Here is a 19,228-nt window from a genome sequence, read left to right as displayed (position 1 = left end):
AGGAAGAGATGGATTTGGGTTTTTTTGTAAAACCAGATTGGGATTTTAAAAGCACTTTGTTCTCAGGAGAGCTGGATTTGGGTTTTTTGGGAACCAGGCAGTCTTCAGCCTGGATTGGGGTTTTAAAAACACACTGCCCTCAGAATAGCTGGATTTGGGGTTTTTTGGGAACCAGGCAGCTCTTGAGACTGGGATTGGGTTGTTAGAAACACTTTGCCCTCAGGAGAGCTGGATTTGGGGTTTTTTGGGAACAAACCAGTTCTTCAGCCCTGGATTGGGGTGCCAGAAACACTTTGCTCCAAGAGGAAGAGATGGATTTGGGTTTTTTTAAAACCAGATTGGGATTTTAAAAACATTTTGTTCTCAGGAGAGGAGCTGGATTTGGGGTTTTTGGGAACCAGGCAGCTCTTGAGTCTGGGATTGGGATGTTGGAAACACTCTGCTCAAAGGGGAAGAGCTGGATTTGGGTTTTTTTTGGGAACAAAGCAGCTCTTCAGCCCAGAATTGGGATGTCAGAAACACTTTGCTCAAAAGGCAAGAGCTGGATTTGGGGTTTTTGGGAACCAGGCAGTCTTCAGCCTGGATTGGGGTTTTAAAAACACACTGCCCTCAGAACAGCTGGATTTGGGGTTTTTTGGCAAAAAGACAGCTCTTCAGCCCAGGACTGGAATGTCAGAAACACTCTGCCCTCAGGAAAAGAGCTGGATTTGGGTTTTTTTTAGGAACAAAGCAGCTCTTCAGCCTAGGACTGGGATTTTAGGAACACTTTGCTCCCAGGAGCGCTGGATTTGGGGTTTTTTTTTTGGGAACCAGGCAGCTCTCAAGTTTGGGATTAGGATTTCAGAAACACTTTGCTTTGTGCCACCTGACACCTCAGGGCACAATTAATTTAATTAAATTAATTCAATTTACAGGGCAGATCTTCCCTGCTGCTGCCAAGGAAGCAATGCCAAAGGCAATGCCCCAAACCCCAGGATTTGTTTTTTCCAGCCTGAGGAGGGAAGAATTCCCTCTCCTGCCCCGTGCCACCCCTGGAATGCCAGGAAAGGTCACTCACCCCTCTTCTGCATGAAGATGAAGAGATCATCCAGGAATTCCTTCCTCTCAGGGTCGCTGTCCAGCTCGTACAGCTGGGGGGACAAAGCACAGTGAGGGCACAGCTCCCAGAACATTCCAGAATTCCGGCTGCTTCTGGGGAAAGGACAGCACAGGAGACACAGGGAGGCTCCTGGGGCCATGGCTGGAAAGGATCCCCAGGAATGGAAAGGATCCCCAGGGATTGAAAAAGAAAAATGAAAATGAAATAGATGCCCAGAAAGGAAACAGTTTCCCAAAAACTGAATGGATCCCCCAAAATGGAATGGGTGCCCAGAAATTGAAAAGATTCCCAGAGATGGAAGAACAAAAAGAAAATGAAAAAGATGCCCAGAGATGGAATGGATCAACAAAAATGGAATGGGATGGAATGGATTCCCAGGAATGGGATGGATCACCAGAAATGGGATGGGATTCCCAGAGCTGGAAAAGAAAAATGAAAATTAAAAAATCTCCAGAAAGGGAACGGTTTCCCAGAAATGGAATGGATCCCCAGGAAGGAAAAAAATAAAAGGATCCCAGGAATGTAAAGGATCCCTAGGAAAAGGAAAAAAAAAAAAAAAAAAAAAAAGGAACTCCAGAGCTGGAAAAGAACCCCAGAAATTGAAAAGATCCCTAGAAATGGAATGGGAATCCCCAGAGATAGAATGGATCCCCAGAGCTGGAATAAACCAAAAGCCTTCAGAAATGCCAGAAACCAGCCCAGAATTGATTTGCTGTGAGAATAATTTTTAAATTTATTATTTATACTTATTTATATGCAATGCATATTTATAAAACAAACTTTATAGCAAATTTCTATAAATAATCAATATTTATAAAATATAAATATTTTATAAAATAGATATATTTATAGCATAGAGATTATATATTATATTTATATAAATATTTTATAAAAATATAAATATTTATAAAATAGAGCTATTTATCGATATTTATTATTTATAATTTGGGCTTGAAACAGCCAAATCATTAAAATGAATTTCTTTAGGCAGTGTATCCCAAAAGAGAGGAGCTTTTTGGGGCTGGATTCCTGGGAAGCTCTGCACACTCAAATCCATGAGCACAGCATTCCAGAGGGAGAATTTCCTCTCCCAGCTGGAGAAAAAATGGATTAAAGCTTTTACACACCCAAACTTTGCTTGTTAATTCTTACTTCAATAACAATTAAATATTTTAACCCAACACAAGACAACAAACCCCAAACTGTAGAACAAAGCAATTTCCCCATAAATTCCTGCAGGGAGGGCTCTGCCACGGATCAGGGGAGGACTCCCCAAATTCCCCAAAATTCCCCAAAATTTCCCAAAATTCCCCAAATTGCCCGGACAGACCTTGGCAAAGTCTCGCGAGATTTCCCTTCCCCGGCCGCCGTCGCCCTCGTCGCTCCAGCTCCCGCCGCCGTTCTGGGGAGCAAAAACAGCACAGGGTGGAGGGAATTTTATTTTTTTTTTGGGATTTTTGGGGTTTTTAGGCACAAACACACAGGAAAGCAGCTGCTGGTTCAGCCTGAGGGGGTGAGAAAGGTGGGAAAGGGGTTTGGGGTTCTGTTTGCTGGTGTTGGAATTCAGGGTGCAGGGAATGTTTCTCTGCCTGGTCTGGTTTGATCCCTAGAATGCTGCTGGTCATCTTCGTTTATGGAGATTAAAACATTTCTGAAAAAAAGATTTAAAACTAAAAGCTAAACTAGAACGAAAAATATTGAAATTAAAAGCTAAACTAAAATTAAAAAAATTAAAATGAAAATGAAAAAAAGCTTCTAAAACTTTGGGGTGAATTGGAACCTATGAGTGTGTGAAATGAATAGATATTTAATTGCTTTATTATTTAATAAAATAAACATATAAATAAAGAAAATATTTATATAAATAATATAAATAATATAATTTATAATATATAAAATGTATTTTTATTGTTTAATAAATATAATTAATAAATTATATTATTTTATTCTTTAATAAATATTAAATTTATAATAAATTATATATCTAATATATAATTATAGATAAAATATAATATATATAATATACAAATATAATATATATAAAATATTTATAATTTATATATTATATATTATATATTATTTATTACATATAGTATAATATATTGTATATCTTTATGTATTATATATATTTTATATTATATATGAAATATATAATATAATTATAATATAGATATTTTATTATTATATAATTATTATACATTACATTATTATCTAATTATATAATATAATAATTATATATATAAATATATAATTTAAAGTATTTCATTATCTATCCCTCTAATTATATATATAATTAAATACTTATTATTACAAGGATTTAATGATATTATTTTATTATACACCCAGTTTATTACAGGGTGAAAAACAAAGAATTTTGATTTTTTTTTTTTCTATGGAGGTAGACAGGAGACAAGATGGAAGATTTTGGGCGTTGTTTCATCTTTTTATTCTTCATCTACTCCACTTTCTGCAGCGTTTGATTGATTAGAAAGAGCTGGAATGTGGATGTTGGGTAAACACACTAACAATTAGTTATTGGTAAAAAGGTGTAAGAGTTAATTAAACAAAATAGTTTTAAAACAATCTCAAACTTGTGTGTTTTGTCATTTTTGGTGCTTTTTTTTTTTGCACACTAAGTTTGGTATATAGAGGGTGTGCTGAATTGTTGCCAAGGGAAAAAATAAACAACAACCTGAAGACTGAAAAAACTAAAAGGATTCATCCCTCTGGTGCCCTGACTCCAGGGGGATGTGGATTTTCCACCAGAGAAATTTCAAGCTCAGCTTTGCTGGATTAAAGCCCCTTAAAAGGATTTATTTGGTTAGGCCCTATTCCACTTGGGAATCACCATGCTGGAGTGGTGTCCAAAGGATGGAAACCAGCAGCTCCAGCTGGCCAGGATAACCCTGAAATAAATCCAGGCACCCTGAAAACACCAATTCCATAAAGTCCTGGTCCAGCACATGGTGGAAAAGGGAAGAGCCAAATCCACCCTACCAAACCCATGGGGAGAAAAGGTCCCAGCACCCCAAAAGCACCCTTTGGGAATTCTGGAGAAATAAATTCTGAATTCTGAAATAAACCAGCAGCTCCAGCTGGATGGAAAGCCAGGATAACCCTGAAATAAATCCAGACATCCTGAAAACACCAATTCCATAAAGTTCTGATCTAGCATGTGCTCGACAAGGGAAGAGCCAAACATGGGAAGAAAAGGTGCCAGCACCTCAAAAGCACCCCCTGGGAATTCTGGAGAAATAAATTCTGAAATAAACCAGCAGCTCCAGCTGGATGGAAGGCCAGGATAATCCCAAAATAAATCCAGGCACCCTGAGAACACCAATTCCATAAAGTCCCAGTCCTGCAAATGCTGGAAAAGGGAAGAGCCAAATCCACCTGGGACAAACCCATGGGGAGAAAAGGTGCAAAATCCTCAAAAGCACTCCCTGGGAATTCTGGAGAAATAAATTCTGAAATAAACCAGCAGCTCCAGCTGGATGGAAAGCCAGGATAACCCTGAAATAAATCCAGACACCCTGAAAACACCAATTCCATAAAGTCCTGATCTAGCACATGGTGGAAAAGGGAAGAGCCAAATCCACCTGGACAAACCCATGGGGAGAAAAGGTGCAAAATCCTCAAAAGCACTCCCTGGGAATTCTGGAGAAATAAATTCTGAATTCTGAAATAAACCAGCAGCTCCAGCTGGATGGAAGGCCAAGATAATCCCAAAATAAATCCAGACATCCTGAAAACACCAATTCCATAAAGTCCTGGTCCAGCACATGGTGGAAAAGGGAAGAGCCAAATCCACACAGACAAACCCATGGGGAGAAAAGGTCCCAGCACCCCAAAAGCAGCCTTTGGGAATTCTGGAGGTGCTGCAGCACCCCAAACTCCCAGCACCATCTGCCTGTGAGGCTCCCACTGAATGAGGAAGATGAAGAGCTCCCTAATGCCCGCTGATTGGGTTTGAGGCACTAATTGCTGCTGGAAAGTCAATTAGCCCGTGAGCCCCATCAGCTGAGAGATGTTTAATGGGGGATTATTGGCACTTCTGTTGTGTCAGCTGTTTGTGGCACTGGATCAATTCCCAGCCCTCTGCAGGCTGGCTTTGCTCACAGGAGGATCCATCCCCATGTCCTTTCTCTCTCCAGCACAGATTAACCCCACAGATTTTTGGCTAATTATGGAAGCATCCAGCTGCTCCTAAAATCGCTGGGATAAACCCATGGAGCAGCCAGAATGAGACAGAGGGGCAGGAAAAGGAGGCAGCAGGGATTTTTTTCCCAAGCCTGGACCTTGCACACTCTCCAAGGCTCAGGGATTTGTGCAGGTTCAGCTTTCTGACCCTTCCCTGGATATAAATCCAGCAAATTCTGCTTCCACAGGGAATTCTGGTCATGCTGAGAGCTTATTCCACTCCATTTGAGGGCAGGGATGAGAAAGAAGAGGGATTAAAGCAGGCAATTCCCTCCCACCAGTGGGTTTGAACTTGGGATAATTCCCAGGAATAAAACTTTTTAAAGACTCTGGAAAAGTTCAACAGAACATATTTGGGTTGTTTTCTAGGAAATTTATAAAAAATAAAGGGTGATTGGACCAGGATGGCAGAGGATAAACGGAATAAATCCATCCCATTTCCCACAGCTCCGCCCTGGGATCTGGGGGCTCCTCCAGGCAAAAGGAGCTTAGGGCAGCTGAGGGCACCAGGCTTTGGCCATATGGCCACCAAAGCTGTCACCTGCTGTCACCTGCTGTCACCTGAGCTGGGGCAGCTGCTGCACCTCCTCCTGCTGCTCTGGGGACAAGGAAAGAGCTCCTTGGGAAGCCACCATGTGCCACCACAGCCCTCTCTGGGCCACTGACACCTCAGGGGCACCAGAGTCCTGCCTGGGCCACCAGAGCCCCTCTGTGCCATCACAGCCATCCCTGTGCCACCGACACCTTGAGGGCCACCACAGCCTTCTCTGTGCCACCAAAGCCATCCCTGGGCCACTGACACCTCATGGGCCATCAGAGCCATCCCTGTGCCACCAACACCTCAGGGAGCCTTTTCTGGGCCTTCAGAGCCATCCTTGTGCCACCAACACCTCAAGGGCCATGAGAGCCTTCCCTGTGCCACCAAAGCCATCCCTGTGTCACTGACACCTCAGGGAGCCTTCCCTGGGCCATCAGAGCCATCCCTGGGCCACTGACACCCTGAGGGCCACCAGAGCCTTCCTTGGGCAACCAGAGTCATCCCTGTGCCACCACAGCCATCCCTGTGCCACCAACACCTTGAGGGCCACCACAGCCTTCTCTGTGCCACCAAAGCCATCCCTGTACCACCGACACTGTGGATGGGATGGCTTTGTTCCCCCAAGTGCCACTGATACCTCAGGGAGCCTTCCCTGGGCCATCAGAGCCATCCCTGGGCCACTGACACCCTGAGGGCCACCAGAGCCTTCCTTGGGCAACCAGAGTCATCCCTGTGCCACCAAAGCCATCCCTGGGCCACTGACACCTCAGGGAGCCTTCCCTGTGCCACCAGAGCCCTCCCTGTGCCACTACAGCCCCTCTGTGTCACCAAAGCCATCCCTGTGTCACTGACACCTCAGGGAGCCTTCCTTGGGCCACCATGGCCCTGCCTGTGCCACCAACACCTCATGTAGCACCACCACAGCCTTTCCTGGGCCACCAGAGCCCCCTCGTGCCACCAATACCTCATGGGCCACCACAGCCCTCCCTGTGTCACTGGCACCTTCAGGGAGCCTTCCCTATGCCACCAAAGCCATCCCTGGGCCACCACAGCCTTCTCTGTGCCACCACAGCCATCCCTGTGCCACTGACACCTCATGGGCCATCAGAGCCACCCCTGTGCCACCGACACTGTGGATGGGATGGCTTTGTTCCCCCAAGTGCCACTGACACCTCAGGGAGCCTTCTCTGGGCCTTCAGAGCCATCCTTGTGCCACCAACACCTCATGGGCCACCAGAGCCCTCTCGTGCCACCAACACCTCATGGGCCATGAGAGCCTTCCCTGTGCCACCAAAGCCATCCCTGTGTCACTGATACCTCAGGGAGCCTTCCATGGGCCACCAGAGTCCTCCCTGTGTCACCACAGCCTTCCCTGGGCCACCAGAGTCCCCTCGTGCCACCAACACCTCATGGGCCACCACAGCCCTCCCTGTGTCACTGACACCTCAGGGAGCCTTCCCTGTGCCACCAGAGCCCTCCCTGGGCCACCACAGGCATCCCTGGGCCACTGACACCTCATGTGTCACCACAGCCTTCCCTGGGCCACCAGAGTCCCCTCGTGCCACCAACACCTCATGGGCCACCACAGCCCTGCCTGGATCACTGACACCATGAGGGCCACCACAGCCTTCCTTGGGCCACCATGGCCCTGCCTGTGCCATCATGGCTCTGCCTGTGCCACCATGGCCCTGCCTGGTGCCCAGCCCAGCCCAGAGTTAACCCCTGAGCTGCCAAGGGTGACCAACACTTCCCATCCTCTGCAGGACAAAAACCTCCCAGAGCAGAGGAATAAAAACTCCTGCTGGGAACGCCGGGCTCAGCTGCACTCCTCACTTTGCACAGGGCTTTTACAGAGGCTTTACTGAGGTTTTGCAGAGGTTTTTATGTTTTTTAGTCCAGGAATCTGCTGAAATACCCACCTGGGGACGAGCCCTCCCCTGCCCCGTGGGTTGAGTCAATGAGAAAGGAACTGGTGCAGCAATTTCAGGATTATCAGGGAATCCACAGAAATTCCTTTTGTGGGCAGAGTTAAGCCTTAGGAAGTGAAACAGATGCTCTGAGAAAGAAAAGTGTTGTAGAACAAACGCTGATAAGATCAGGGCTGCTGCCCTGAGCTGCAAGTTCTCAGGCAGGGAGAGCCAAGGGGTAATTACTGCCCACAGCAGCTCTGCAATGGGACCTTGCTAATAACAGAGCTCAATTCAGCAGCCCCAGCTTCAAAGGCAGCCCCTGAAAACATCTGAGTGATTTCAGGAATGGCAGGGAGGATGGGGAAGGGAAGGGCTGAGTTTCACCATTAATTGCTTTTTTTTTTTGATGAAGTTCTTTTCACGTGTTCCCATGAGCAAACAGGAACCTGCTGCCTGATCCTTGAGGAAAAGCTGGGCTCTCTGAATTCCTCCTGCTCCCAAAGACTCAGAGGAACCAGGATTGATGGAAAAGGGATCCTCAGTGCCAGCCCAGAGTGAGGAAATCACAAGGGAATACGAGATTCCAGCTGCTGGCAGCTCCTGTGTGCAGCCTGAGCTGCTGGCAGCTGCCACCAACCCTACAAATCCCTGTGGCACTGAATTAACCCCACAGTGACTGGGCTGCTCCCTTCCCTGCCCCAGGATCCTCACTCACCTCTGGGGCTGCAGGGGAGGAGCTGGGGAGCCTCTGAATTTCCCTTTCCATTTCCTTTCCTTTGGGGAATCCTCTGAATTTCCTTTTTTCTCTCCTTGGGGAATCATCTGAATTTCCATTTTCCTCTCATTTCCTTTTCCCTTTTCTTGGGGAAACATCTAAATTTCCTTCTCCTTTCCCTTTCCTTTCGGAATCCTCTGAATTTTCATTTTCCTCTCCTTTTCTTGGGGAATCCTTTGAATTTCCATTTCCCCTTTCCCATTTCCCCTTTTCCTTTCCTTTCCCCCTTTTCCTTTCCTTTCCTTTCCCCCTTCCCTTCCCTTCCCTTCGGGAATCCTCTGAATTTCCATTTTACTTTCCTTTTCTTTTCCCTTTTCTTGGGGAATTCTCTGAATTTCCATTTCCCTTTCCTTTCCTTTGGGAATCCTCTGAATCTCCATTTTCCTCTCCTTTCCTTTTCCCTTTTCTTGGGGAAACCTCTAAATTTCCTTCTCCTTTTCCTTTCCTTTCCTTTGGGAATCCTCCGAATTTCCATTTTACTTTCCTTTTCCCTTTTCTTGGGGAATCCTCTGAATTTCCATTTCCCCTTTTCCTTTCCTTTCCTTTCCTTTCCTTTCCTTTCCTTTCCTTTCCTTTCCTTTCCTTTCCTTTCCTTTCCTTTCCTTTCCTTTCCTTTCCTTTCCTTTCCTTTCCTTCCTTCCTTCCCTTCCCTTCTCCTTCCTTCCCTTCCTTCCTTCCCTTCCCTTCCCTTCCCTTCCCTTCCCTTCCTTCCCTTCCCCTCTAAATTTCCATCTTCCTCTCCTTTTCTTTTCCCTTTTCTTGGGGAATCTTCTGAATTTCCCTTCTTTTCCTTTCCTTTCCTTTGGGAATCCTCTGAATCTCCATTTTCCTCTCCTTTCCTTTTCCCTTTTCTTGGGGAAACCTCTAAATTTCCTTCTCCTTTCCTTTCCTTTTGGAATCCTCTGAATTTCCATTTTCCTTTCCTTCCTTTGGGAAATCCTGGGAATTTCCATTTTCCTTTCCTTGGAGAATCCTCTGAATCTCCATTTTCCTCTCCTTTCCTTGGGGAATCCTTTGAATTTCCATTTCCCCTTTCCCTTTCCTTTCCTTGGAGAATCCTCTGAATTTCCATTTTCCCTTTCCCTTTCCCCTTTTCCTTTCCTTGGAGAATCCTCTGAATTTCCATTTTCCTCTCCTTTTCTTGGGGAATCCTTTGAATTTCCTTTTCCTTTTCCTTTTCCTTTCCTTTCCTTTCCTTTTTCCCTTTCCACAGGGAATATAAAGTGCTCTGGCTCCCAGGATCAGGTCACATCCCCCTGCACCCAAAAATCCACAATTCCAAGATCCCAAAGCTCTGACAAGAACTAACTCCAGTGAGGCATCAGCAGGGAGCTGCCTGCACCTAAAATCACCAAACCACCAGATTTCTCCCAAAATCCCACCCCAAAAAAAGCTCTCAGAGAGCAGGGAAGCCCAAAAAGCCAAGTTGTGGTGGGATTTCCTCACAGAACTCCTGAGGAAGGGAAATGGAAGTTTTGGTCATCCCACATCCAGTTTGGGGGGTTTCAAACACACCCAGCGTAGGGGAACAAAGCAAAAACCAAACCCAAACACACCCTGCATCTCCTTCCCAAAAATGGGATTATTTTGGTAAAAAATGGTAGGAAACTGGGGAGATTCTGCTCTAAAATAACAGAATTATGAGTGAAATTCATATTATTTCCTTGAAGTTTTGATTTAGGGCAGGAAGGATTTGCTGGGCTGGCCCAAAATCCAACTTCCAGCAGGGGCTGGAGGTGAGAGCAGCAATGGGGATAAATCCTGGAAATAAACACAAGATTTGCACTTTTTCCCCCAAGAAGGACAATCTGGGGGGACACAAAATGACCAAATTTGGGTCATCCCACATCCAGTATGGAGGGGATTCAAAGCACACCCAGCTTGGGGGAACAAAGCAAAAACCCCCAAACATGCCCTGAGCTCCTGGCACTTTAAGGAAAAAATTGGATTATTTTGGTACAAAATGGTTGGAAACTGGGGAGATTCTGCTCTAAAATAACAGAATTATGAGTGAAATTCATATTATTTCCTTGAAGTTTTGATTTAGGGCAGGAAGGATTTGCTGGGCCGGCCCTAAATCCAACTTTCAGCAGGGGCTGGAGGTGAGAGCAGCAATGGGGATAAAAATACAAGATTTGCACTTTGTGTCCCCCCAGATTGTAATCCTTGGGGAAAAAAGTGACCAAATTCGGGTCATCCCACTCTCATTTAGGGGGTCTCAAAACACACTGAGCTTGGGGGAACAAAGCAAAAACCAACCCCAAACATGCCCTGAGCTCCTGGCACTTTGGGGCAAGAAAATGGGATTATTTTGGTACAAAATGGTTGGAAAGAGAGGAGATTCTGCTCTAAAATAACAGAATTCTGAGCACAAAATTTGCACTTTTTCCCCCAGGAAGGACAATCTGGGGAGACACAAAATGACCAAATTTGGGTCATCCCACATCCAGTATGGAGGGGATTCAAAGCACACCCAGCTTGGGGGAACAAAGCAAAAACCAGCCCCAAACACGCCCTGAGCTCCTGGCACCTCCCTCCTGGCACTTTGGGGTAAAAGTGGGATTATTTTGGTAAAAAATGGTAGGAAACTGGGGACATTCTGCTCTAAAAGAATTCTGACTGAAATTCATATTATTTCCTTGAAGTTTTGATTTAGGGCAGGAAGGATTTGCTGGGCTGACCCAAAATCCAACTTCCAGCAGGGGCTGGAGGTGAGAGCAGCAATGGGGATAAATCCTGGAAATAAACACAAAATTTGCACTTTGTGTCCCCCCAGATTGTAATTCTTGGGGGAAAAGTGACCAAATTCGGGTCATCCCACTCTCATTTAGGGGGATTCAAAGCACACCCAGCTTGGGGGAACAAAGCAAAAACCAGCCCCAAACACGCCCTGAGCTCCTGGCACCTCCCTCCTGGCACTTTGGGGTAAAAGTGGGATTATTTAGGTACAAAGTGGTTGGAAGCAGGGGAGCTCCCGCAGCACTGACCTGTTTGAGCGGCTCGTCCAGGCGCCAGCCGGGGCGGCCCGCGGGGGCAGCGCAGCGCGGGGCGGGCTCCGTGCCCGGCTCCTCCCTGCCCTGCTGGGTGCCCGCCGCGGGGCTGGCACCGCAGCCCGCCCTGCCCTTGCCGTGGGCGCCTTTGGGAGCGCGGAAACACGGCAGCGCGGAGCAGCTCTCCTGGCCGGGCACCGCGGGGCCATCCTCCAGCTCAGCGCCGTCTTCTTCATCCTCCTCCTCTTCATCCTCCTCCTCCTCCTCATCCTCCTCCTCCTCGGAGTTGCCGCTGCTCTGCTCGTGGTGCCGGCCGGCTGCCGCGGGGGCTCTGCCCGCGGCGGGGACAGCGGCGGGGACAGCGGGCGGCACTGCCGGGGCGCGGCCGGGGAAGGGCGGCGGGGTGGGGAAGGGCACCTGCGGCTCGCGGCGGCGCTCCCGGCACTCCATGGGCACCGCTGGATGTTGTTGTTGCTGCTGCTGCTGCTGCTGTTGCTGTTTCTGCAGCTGCTCCAGCACGGCCTGCAGCTTCATCCCGCCGTGCGCATGGCTGGCGGCCCCGGCGGGAGCCGCGCAGGATCTGCCGGGGACACAAGCGCGGCTGAGGCGCAGCGGCCCTCAGAGCTGCGGCGGCTGCTGCTGCGTTCATCTCTTCCCCAGGAAGGGAGGGGATGGACGGAGCAGAGCGGGGCTCCTTCCTGTGCGCACACCGTGAACAATCAGCGAGGCTCTGGCAGCCCCGGGCGGCACAAGCTGGAGTGGGTTACGGTGGGGTGGGGTGTGCGGAGCTGCTCTGCCCCAAAGGTGCCCCAGGGGTTTGTGAGGGCTCCCATAAAGGAGCTGCTGCGAGGGCAGCCCTAAAAGGAGACAGCCAGGAGCAGCCAGCCTGGCCACATTTAAATTTAAAAAAAAATTATATTTACATATATTTATATATTTATATATATATATATATATTTAAACCTGTGCCAGGCTATCCCTAAATTCTGTGCTCTCACTCCATGGCTAAACCCCTGCCACTTCATAGGAGAAAACTGAAATAAATAATAAAAAATAAATTATATATATATAAAAAATATATATATTTAATATATATATGTATATGTATACATGTATATGTATATATGTATATGTATATATGTATATGTATATATGTATATATATGGACACCCATGCCAGGCTACCCCTAAATTCTTTTGTGCTCTCACTCCGTGGCTAAATCCCTGCCACTTCATAGGAAAAAATAAAAATAAATAATAAAAAATAAGCTCAAATTTTATATATATATATATATATTTTAATCCACATATTTATATACATATATATATATATATTTATAACCATATATATATACACCCATGCCAGGTTATCCTTAAATAAATATATATATATATATGTGTGTGTGTGTGTGTGTGTATATGTGTATATAAGCACACCCGTGCCAGGCTATCCCTAAATTCTTCCGTGCTCTCACTCCGTGGCTAAACCCCTGCCACTTCACAGGAAAAAACAGAAATAAATAATAAAAAATAAACTTAAAAACAAATTATATATACACATATATTTATATCCATATAAATAAATAAATATGGATATATAGATTAAAAATAAATATATATTATAATATAATGTGTATATATTATATAATATACATAGGTATATATATATATAATAAATGTATGTGTATAATTTAAATAAATATTATGTGTATATATATATAAATATATAATGCTGGTATATATATTATTATATCATATATGTGGTGTGTATTTTATTTATATATTTTGATGCCATATTCGTGTGTAGTCATTATATTCCCTGCCCTCACATTCTAGTCAAATTTGTGTCCTGCCCCTCACTTTCAGGTCTTTCCCGATTTTGGTTGTCCCTGCCTCCTTTAGGTCATTTTTGGTGTCCCTCCTTCACTTTCATGTCTCTCCTCCCTTTTTTTTCCCTCCTTTACTTTCAGGGTCACTTTTGGCATCCCTCCCTCACTTTTAGGGTCATTTTTGGTGTCCCTCTCTCACCTTTTGTGTCTCTCCCTCACTTTCAGGATCTCTCCCCTATTTTTTATGTCCCTCCTTCACTTTTAGGGTAATTTTTGGGATTTCTCCTCTGCTTTTTGTGCCCCTCCCTCGCTTTCAGGGTCACTTTTTGTGTCTCTCCCCCACTTTTTGTGTCCCTGCCTCACTTTCAGAGCCACTTTTGATGTCACCTCCCTCATTTTTTATGTCCCTCCCTCACTTTCAGGCTCATTTTTTATGTCCCCCTCCTCACCTTCCCGTTCTCCCCGGTTTCCGAGCCTGTTCCCGCACTCCGGAGGGCTCGGTCCGAGTTTCCCCACCCACACCGGGTTTTTAATGCCCCGTGCGAGCCCTCCCGGCCCCTTTAATCCCCATTTTAAACAGCGCTCGGGAACCGCCTGCGAGAGTTAAACCCGCACCGAGACCCGGTAATTAATTAATTAACTAATTAATGTTAGGTTTTACCGCGGGATCCACCGAGGGCTCCAAGCCGACCCTCCCCTCCGGCGGAAATACCGAGGGTCCCCCCCCACCCCCCACGCCCGCCCCTTAGCACCGCGCTTTCCCCCGTTACCTCCCGTGGCGGGTCCCGCCGGTCCGTGCGCGGCCGCCTCAGCTCCTCCTTCCTTCCGTCCTTCCGTCCTCCCCTCCTTCCTTTCCCTTCCTTTCCTTTCCCTTCCCGTTCCTTTCCCTTCCTCCTTCCCCCCTCCCGCCCCTTCCTCGCCCGGCCGGAAGCACCGGAAGCGCCCGCGCCGCTTCCGGGAACGGCCCGCGGGGAGAGGGGAGGGAGAGGGAAAGCCGCAGCCAATCAGAGAGCGCGATGCCGGCCGCCATTCCGGTTCCGGGTGGTATAAAAAGCGCGCGCGGCGCGCGGGCCCGGCAGTCGCGGAGGAGGCGCCGCTGGGGGCTGAGGGAGCGCGTGAGGGTGAGCGGGGCCCTGAGACCGTCCGGAGCCCAGCGGGACATCGGGGATGGCGTTTCGGGGTCACCCCGTGGCTGTTTGGGCTTTGAGGCTTGGCTTAGGGGTCCCTCGGAAGGGGTGTTAAGGTCCCATTATGTCTATTCGAGCTGTGAGGGTGGGTTTAGAGGGGTTCTCTGTGTCCCTTTGAGCCTTCAGCGTGGGGTTAAGGGTCTCTCAGGGGGATTTAGAGGCTCCTCCGTGTGTGTTTGGGCTGTCGGGGGGGATTTTAAGGGTGTGTCTCTCGGGGAAGGGGTTAGGGTCCCTTCACGTCATCTTAGGCCCTCAGACGGGGCTTAGGGTCCCCCTCCGTGTCTATTTGGGCAGGTTAGGGGTTCCCCAATATCTATTTGGCCTCTTAAGGCAAGGTTAGCGGTCCCACAATGTCCCTTTGGGGCTCTAAGGAGGGTTAGGGGTCCTCTGATGTATATTTGGCCCCTCAGGGCAGGGTTAGGGTTCCCCCAATGTCTGTTTGGCCTCTCAGGACTGGGTTAGGGCTCCCTCTCATGCCTGTTTGGGCCCTTAGGCAGAGTTGGGGGTTCCCCAATGTCTGTTCAGGCTCTGAGTGTGGGATTTGGGATTTCTCCATGTCTGTCTGGTCCTTCAGGGAAGGTTGGCATCCCCTGCTGCAGCCATTGGGGCGGGATTAGGGCTTCCCCCGTGTGTGTTCGGGCCCTTGGGGTGTGTGGGCTCTGGCAGGGATGGTGCTTTGTGCTGGGGACCTTAATTCCTTCAGGTCTGTGCTGCTGGGGGTCTGTGTAGGGGGGGTCCCCTCAGATCCCTGGGAAAAGAGTGGGAATCTCAGAACATTTTGGGTTGGAAGAACCTCAAGGATGTTTTCACTCCCGCCCCCTACCACAGACAGGGACACCTTCCACAGCCCTGTGCTTGTCCTCTGGGGGTCTGCATTTATTCCTAAGCATGTTCTGAGGGCATAAAGCGATATTTTACCTCCCTGCCTTTCCCTGCACACCCCTCAGTGCTAAACTCCCACCCTCCCTGGTGCATCCCTGCCCATCCCCACGGGCAGGGAGTGCCACCCCGCTGTCTCTCTGCCCTCAGGCCGGGCGGGATGGCGGACGAGGAGATCGCTGCCCTGGTGGTGGACAACGGCTCGGGGATGTGCAAGGCGGGGTTCGCGGGGGACGACGCGCCCCGCGCCGTGTTCCCCTCCATCGTGGGGCGGCCGCGGCACCAGGGCGTCATGGTGGGCATGGGCCAGAAGGACAGCTACGTGGGCGACGAGGCGCAGAGCAAGAGGGGCATCCTCACCCTCAAGTACCCCATCGAGCACGGCATCGTCACCAACTGGGACGACATGGAGAAGATCTGGCACCACACCTTCTACAACGAGCTGAGAGTGGCCCCCGAGGAGCACCCGGTGCTGCTCACCGAGGCGCCCCTCAACCCTAAAGCCAACAGGGAGAAGATGACGCAGATCATGTTCGAGACCTTCAACACGCCGGCCATGTACGTGGCCATCCAGGCCGTGCTGTCCCTCTACGCCTCGGGCCGCACCACGGGCATCGTGATGGACTCCGGCGACGGCGTCACCCACACGGTGCCCATCTACGAGGGCTACGCCCTGCCCCACGCCATCCTGCGCCTGGACCTGGCCGGCCGCGACCTCACCGACTACCTCATGAAGATCCTCACCGAGAGGGGCTACAGCTTCACCACCACGGCCGAGAGGGAAATCGTGCGCGACATCAAGGAGAAGCTGTGCTACGTGGCGCTGGACTTCGAGCAGGAGATGGCCACGGCCGCCTCCTCCTCCTCGCTGGAGAAGAGCTACGAGCTGCCCGACGGGCAGGTCATCACCATCGGCAACGAGCGCTTCCGCTGCCCCGAGTCCATCTTCCAGCCCTCCTTCCTGGGCATGGAGTCCTGCGGCATCCACGAGACCACCTTCAACTCCATCATGAAGTGTGACGTGGACATCAGGAAGGATCTGTACGCCAACACCGTGCTGTCCGGGGGCACCACCATGTACCCGGGCATCGCCGACCGCATGCAGAAGGAGATCACGGCCCTGGCTCCCAGCACCATGAAGATCAAGGTGGGCAGGGGGTGCTGGTTGTGGGGGTCCCCAGGATGAGCTGAGAGATGAGAATCTGACTCCATCTTCTCAGAAGGCTGATTTATTATATTATATTCAAACAATGCTATACTAAAGCTACCCTAAAGAAAAAGATGAGGAATCTGGCTCTGTATTCTCAGAAGGCTGATTTATTATTATATTATATTAAAAGAATGCTATACTAAAACCATACTAAAGAAAAAGATGAGGAATCTGGTTCCATGTTCTCAGAAGGCTGATTTATTATTTTGTGATAATATATTATAAGAATGCTATACTAAAGAAAAAGATGAGCAATCTGGCTCTATGTTCTCAGAAGGCTGGTTTATTATTATATTATATTAAAAGAATGCTATACTAAAACTATACTAAAGAAAAAGATGAGGAATCTGGTTCCATGTTCTCAGAAGGCTGATCTATTATTATAATAATCATTTTATGATATAATATTAAAAGAGTGCTATACTAAAAAAAAATATGAGCAATCTGGCTCTATGTTCTCAGAACTCTGATTTATTATATTAAAAGAATGCTATACTAAAACTACACTAAGGAAAAAGATGAGGAATCTGGCTGTATGTTCTCAGAAAGCTAATACATTATAATATATACTATAATGTATATTATATATGATTATAATGCTGTGCTAAAGGAAAAGATGAGGAATCTGCCTCTGTGTTCTCAAAAAGCTGATTTATTATTTTATGATATTATATTAAAAGAATGCTATGCTGTTGGTGTCACGGACATATTTTCTGCAAAATCCTTTCACTAGGATTTTCTCCTGAGAAGCCTCAGAAGTGAAATGTAAACAATGACTGTGATGGCTGTGGAATGTGCTCTGGAGGTTGTTTACCAACAGGTGCATCTTGGATTGGTCTCATGTGAATTGTTTTCATTTGGTGACCAATGACAGCCTGGCTGTGAGCAGTCACAAGATTTTATTATCATTCCTTTCCTTGCCAGCCTTCTGCTGTCTCCTTTCTCTTTCTTTAGTGTGGTTTTAATAGATCATTTTCTTTTAATGTAATATGTGGTGGTGTTTGCAGGGGTCCCAGGATGAGGGAAGAGATGGGAATCTTGTCTCCATGTTTTGGAAGGCTGATTTATTATTTATGATATATATTATATTAAAAGAAAAGGATATATTAAAACTAAACTAAAGACAGAGAAAAGAGACAGCAGAAGGCTGGCAAAGAAAGGAATGATAACAAAATCCTGTGACTGACCAGAGAGTCTGAAACAGCCAGACTGTGATTGGCCATTAATTAGAAACAACCACATGAGACCAATCACAGATCCACTTGCTGCATTAGATAATCAATGTTTACATTTAGTTTCTGAGGCCTCTCAGCTTCTCAGGAGAAGAAAGGTCCTATCAAAAGGATTTTTCATAAAATAGATCGGTGACAATAATATATATCATAAAATCATGTTTGAAAAGACTGATTTATTGAGTCAAGATTCTCATCTCTTCCCTCATGCTGGGGACTCACAAACTCCACCACACCATACTAAAGAAAAAGAAAGGATACATTAGAAGGTTTAGCAAGAATGAATAATAAAAACTTGTGAGCCCTCAGAGCCTTGACACAAATGGACCATGATTGGTCATTAAATTAAAACAATTCATATGCTGGCTAAACAAATGCATTTGCTTTCTCCAAAGCAGCAAAACGGGGAGAAGCTGAAGCTTCTCAGCTTCCCAGGAGAAGAAATCCTGGTTCAGAAGGGGTTTTTCAGGAAATATGCCAGTGACAGGTGGGGAGGGCAGGGTGGGCACAGGGGCTGGGACAGCTCTGACCCCTCTCTCTGTGTCTCTCCTGGTGCAGATCATCGCCCCCCCTGAGCGCAAGTACTCGGTGTGGATCGGGGGCTCCATCCTGGCCTCGCTCTCCACCTTCCAGCAGATGTGGATCAGCAAGCAGGAGTACGACGAGTCCGGGCCCTCCATCGTGCACAGGAAATGCTTCTAGAGGGGCTGCTGGCACCCCCTGGCCCTGAACCCTGCTGGCAGCACCCCCTGACCCTCCTCTCCCTGCCAGCAGCACCCCCTGCCACCCCAGACCTTGTTATTCCACTGCTCCTTAGCTCCCATTCCCTGTGTCCAGGTACTAATTAGTAATTAGTGTGTGTGTGTGTTTTAATGGCTCGTTAGGCTCCTCTTCCTCAGGCGGAGGGTTGTTCACTTTCCCTGTGTAACACCCGTAGGATGACACTAAAGTTAGGTTTGTCACCTTGTCACCTCTAGGTTCCTTTGTAGGAAAAAAAAATAAACTTCCCAGGTTTAAACACTAAAAAAAAAAAGCTGATTTTACTTGCTTTCTTTCAGGGGTGGGTTCTCTATCCCCTTATTGGGGTGAAAGGATTTGGGATTCTGAGCTGGCTTGAAGTTAAAGCTTAGCCTGAATTTTGTTTTCTGAATTCTCTTTAAATCCCATCACAGCCCCTGTGCTGCTCAGACCATTTTAAGAGCTGTTAGGCAGCAAAGCGTGCCTGGAATGTGGCTCTTGCAGCCTGACTGGACTTTCATGGTAACTTGGCTTTTTTTAGAACACAAACAGCTCTTCTTGTCAGAAAAAGTCGGTGCCTTGGCACAGGACTTGGTCACCGGAGCAGTGGCCTCTCCTTTTTTGGGAGAGGATGAGGAGATG

General features: G+C 47.6%; 2 protein-coding genes across 2 annotated transcripts in view; one reads left to right on the top strand and one right to left on the bottom strand.

Annotated features, from left to right (window-relative positions):
* Positions 1–14,226, bottom strand: part of ARID3B (AT-rich interaction domain 3B) — a 34,780-nt gene extending 20,554 nt beyond the window's left edge. Inside the window, exons 1-4 of the mRNA XM_064722296.1 lie at positions 14,111–14,226; positions 11,510–12,092; positions 2,430–2,501; positions 1,058–1,130 (exon numbers count right to left, since the gene is read on the bottom strand). Coding sequence (XP_064578366.1) covers positions 1,058–1,130; positions 2,430–2,501; positions 11,510–12,046 — 682 coding nt within the window. The 5' untranslated portion in view covers positions 12,047–12,092; positions 14,111–14,226. The remainder of the gene's footprint in view (positions 1–1,057; positions 1,131–2,429; positions 2,502–11,509; positions 12,093–14,110) is intronic.
* Positions 14,227–14,371: 145 nt separating this feature from the next.
* On the top strand, positions 14,372–18,881 carry LOC135452482 (actin, cytoplasmic type 5). The gene is made up of 3 exons (XM_064722595.1): positions 14,372–14,461; positions 15,557–16,553; positions 18,407–18,881. Exons 2-3 carry the CDS (start codon positions 15,567–15,569, stop codon positions 18,548–18,550), a joined length of 1,131 nt encoding a protein of 376 aa, XP_064578665.1. The 5' UTR covers positions 14,372–14,461; positions 15,557–15,566; the 3' UTR covers positions 18,551–18,881.
* The last annotated feature ends 347 nt before the right edge of the window (positions 18,882–19,228 follow it).

This window comes from Zonotrichia leucophrys, chromosome 10 (genome assembly GCF_028769735.1).
Source record: "Zonotrichia leucophrys gambelii isolate GWCS_2022_RI chromosome 10, RI_Zleu_2.0, whole genome shotgun sequence".
Classification (NCBI taxonomy): Eukaryota; Metazoa; Chordata; class Aves; order Passeriformes; family Passerellidae; genus Zonotrichia; species Zonotrichia leucophrys.
The sequence above is the reverse complement of the archived record's forward strand: the minus strand, read 5'-3'. Positions and strand labels throughout refer to the sequence as shown.

Bases quoted from the DNA above. Each gene is read 5' to 3' on its own strand.
- LOC135452482 (XM_064722595.1), top strand. From the start codon at position 15,567: ATGGCGGACGAGGAGATCGCTGCCCTGGTGGTGGACAACGGCTCGGGG. The intron at 16,554-18,406 runs GTGGGCAGGGGG...CTCCTGGTGCAG, and splicing joins CCAGCACCATGAAGATCAAG to ATCATCGCCCCCCCTGAGCG.